Source organism: Tarenaya hassleriana, unplaced genomic scaffold (assembly GCF_000463585.1).
Source record: "Tarenaya hassleriana unplaced genomic scaffold, ASM46358v1 Cleome54, whole genome shotgun sequence".
Classification (NCBI taxonomy): Eukaryota; Viridiplantae; Streptophyta; class Magnoliopsida; order Brassicales; family Cleomaceae; genus Tarenaya; species Tarenaya hassleriana.
This window is the reverse complement of record NW_010968045.1, coordinates 88,133-90,991: the sequence shown is the minus strand read 5'-3', so window position 1 is coordinate 90,991 and position 2,859 is coordinate 88,133. Positions and strand designations below refer to the sequence as shown.

General features: G+C 41.7%; 1 protein-coding gene across 1 annotated transcript; it reads left to right on the top strand.

The window, feature by feature from the left end:
• The first annotated feature begins 6 nt into the window (after nucleotides 1-6).
• LOC104798485 (syntaxin-22) lies at nucleotides 7-2,730 on the top strand. Its single transcript, XM_010520603.1, has 7 exons — nucleotides 7-443; nucleotides 1,070-1,163; nucleotides 1,343-1,482; nucleotides 1,766-1,825; nucleotides 1,967-2,124; nucleotides 2,233-2,333; nucleotides 2,436-2,730. Exons 1-7 carry the CDS (start codon nucleotides 256-258, stop codon nucleotides 2,499-2,501), a joined length of 807 nt encoding a protein of 268 aa, XP_010518905.1. The 5' UTR covers nucleotides 7-255; the 3' UTR covers nucleotides 2,502-2,730.
• The last annotated feature ends 129 nt before the right edge of the window (nucleotides 2,731-2,859 follow it).

The window sequence follows — 2,859 nt, the reverse complement described above, 5'->3', positions numbered from 1 at the left end:
TCCGATTTCGAAAAGTTTGCTTCTCTAACAATACATTCCAGAATTCCTTCCCCATCTCCGCAATTACCGCCTCGTTCTACGATTGAATCGAGAAATTTGGGATATTTTCCTGTATCTCTTCGATTCTTGTTGTTACCTCGTCGATCCCTGCTCCGTAAGGTCGGATTTCTCGAGAAAATCTCCTTTTTCTAATCGAGAGGGCTACCGAGGGATCGGGGTTCTGAATCCGAAGGAACCTGAAAATTCCGCCTGAAAATGAGTTTTCAGGATCTGGAGGCCCAAAGGCCGCTGAATTCGCGGCGGAATTTGATCAATGGGAAGCAGGACGCGACCCAGGCGGTGGCTTCCGGTATTTTTCAGATCAACACGGCGGTTTCCACTTTTCAGCGTCTCGTCAATACCCTCGGCACGCCGAAGGATACGCCCGAGCTCCGGGAGAAGCTGTGAGTTTCATCGTGTTTCCCCCTCTTGTTGCATGTATCGATGTTTTAGGGTTCTCTGGAATTTCTGCATTTGCCTGAGAGATGGATGACCCGGTTGCTTGATTTTCTTTTTGTGGGGGTCAAATTTGTCACTTTGCTCTATTGTTTCGGTTTCTCTGGGATTCTGCATGATCTGGTTGCTAAAATTAAATCGTTTTTGACAAATTTGTAAGCCCCTGTCGGGGGTTCTTCCTAATTTGTGTATTGCACACTGCTTGACGGGATTGTAGTTTATATGTGAAATCTTTGATCTTTCATGTGATCTATATACTCCATTCCAAGGATCATATAGATTCCTTCAAGTTATGGCGTTGTAGCTTTTTATCAACTATCAAATAGTCTCCTTTTGTTTCTTTTGTGAATCAATATTATTGCACATTATTTACCAAAAAAAAAATATTATTGCACATCCTGAAAGAGCTAACGCAAAACCGAAATGAGTGGAAACGAAGAATCCATGCGGCCGACCCCAAATAAACTTTATTTGGGACTAAGACGATGTTGATGGCGTTGATGTATTATTGCACATTGTCTATCTTTCGTGTTCTTGTTGGGTATTTTTCTTCAATGTTTATGTATCTTGTTAGGCACAAAACGAGACTGCATATTGGGCAGCTGGTCAAGGACACTTCAGCAAAACTTAAAGAAGCCAGTGAAATCGATCATCACCGAAATGTCACTGTAAGTTCTGATGGATGTATATGTATATATATATTCTATATATATAACCCATTTGCCCTTTCACCTACCAGTCGGGCATTTGTTTTTTAGTAGCTTTGCTCGGTTAACAATGTGCTTTAGCATCCTCGGTTTAGGAGGTTGTTTGTTAATTTCGTTTTCCTGAACGCACAATGATGCAGCAAAGTAAGAAGGTCACGGATGCTAAACTTGCAAAGGATTTTCAAGCGGTGCTGAAAGAGTTTCAGAAGGCTCAGCGGCTTGCAGCTGAAAGGGAAACTACTTATACTCCTTTCGTTCCCCAAGGGGCCATTTCTTCAAGGTATGGCTTTCATCATACTTTAGCTATAGTTGGTCACTTTTGTGTCATGTATTATCTCGGTTTTGTGACAAGATTCTGACTTGTTGGGGAATAGTTTTCTCCCTTTCTTTTTGGGAAATCAAGCTGATAGGTAAGATATGTTATTGGTTTTAATCTATCGACCTCAAGTGTGTGGACTAGATTGGCAGCCATTGCTATTTTCCCTACCCTATACCGGTCTGAATCAATCACTACTGACGTTATTTTTTATTTTGTTATATTGGGTGCACCCCTCTGTAATCAGCGAGGCCGACATAAGCTCTGATGGATCACATGAGCAACGTGCCGGTGTGGAATCCAAAAGGTAAGTTCAAGACTCGTGTCTCTGCAAATAACTTTATGTTTTCGTTGCCACATTCCTCTCTTCTCATCTGAACAAAGCTTTCCAGCAATTCATACTTTTTGCGTCTATACCTTTTCACCTCTTATTATTTTTTGATTGTAGGCAAGAAGTCTTACTTCTTGACAACGAGATCTCCTTCAACGAGGCGGTGATAGAGGAACGAGAGCAAGGAATAGAAGAAGTTCAGCAGCAAATTGGGGAGGTTAACGAAATCTTTAAAGATCTTGCTGTGCTGGTTCATGACCAAGGAACAATGATCGGTAACTTCTTCCATATCTTCTGAAACCCGAGAGAGAAAACCTAGAAACCCTGTTCCGATACCGAAAAATACATTCATATCTAACTACGTCTACTAATTTTTATGGCAGATGACATCGGTACCCACATCGATAATGCACGTTCAGCAACAGGTCAGGGGAAGACCCATCTCGTTAAAGCATCCAAGACGCAACGTTCAAACTCGTCTCTGGTAATGAAAAGAATAACTTTTTTGAGAACATAACGAAAAAAAAAAAAGGAATGGGTTCTTGATTCTAACGATCCTTAATGTATTGACTGGCACTGTATGCAGACATGCTTGCTCATGGTGATATTCGGCATCATTCTCCTCATCGTTATCATAGTAGTCGCAGCCTGACACGGAATCCTCTGCTCCAAAACGAAGCTCCGAGAGTTCAACGGTGAAACTCAGTTCCAATGAGAAATCCCCCCTCTGTGTTTGTTTATGTTTCTGTCTCTTATGTGTATTGTCTCCTTTTACCTACGTGAAAGCGAAATAGCCCAAAAAAAAAAGCAAGGAAAAGCTGATAAAGCTTTCCCCCACGCGCTCCTTTGTTCCAAAGAAAGAGACTTAACGAGTTTATATATTCTTTTTGGAGCGTGATAACGACGCTCCGCAATTACCGCCTCGTTCTACGATTGAATCGAGAAATTTGGGATATTTTCCTGTATCTCTTCGATTCTTGTTGTTACCTCGTCGATCCCTGCTCCGTCAG

Coding starts and splice junctions, on each gene's coding strand:
- LOC104798485 (XM_010520603.1), top strand. CDS start 256: ATGAGTTTTCAGGATCTGGAGGCCCAAAGGCCGCTGAATTCGCGGCGG. Junction 1,164..1,342: donor ATCATCACCGAAATGTCACT/GTAAGTTCTGAT, acceptor ACAATGATGCAG/CAAAGTAAGAAGGTCACGGA. Junction 2,125..2,232: donor TGACCAAGGAACAATGATCG/GTAACTTCTTCC, acceptor TTTTTATGGCAG/ATGACATCGGTACCCACATC.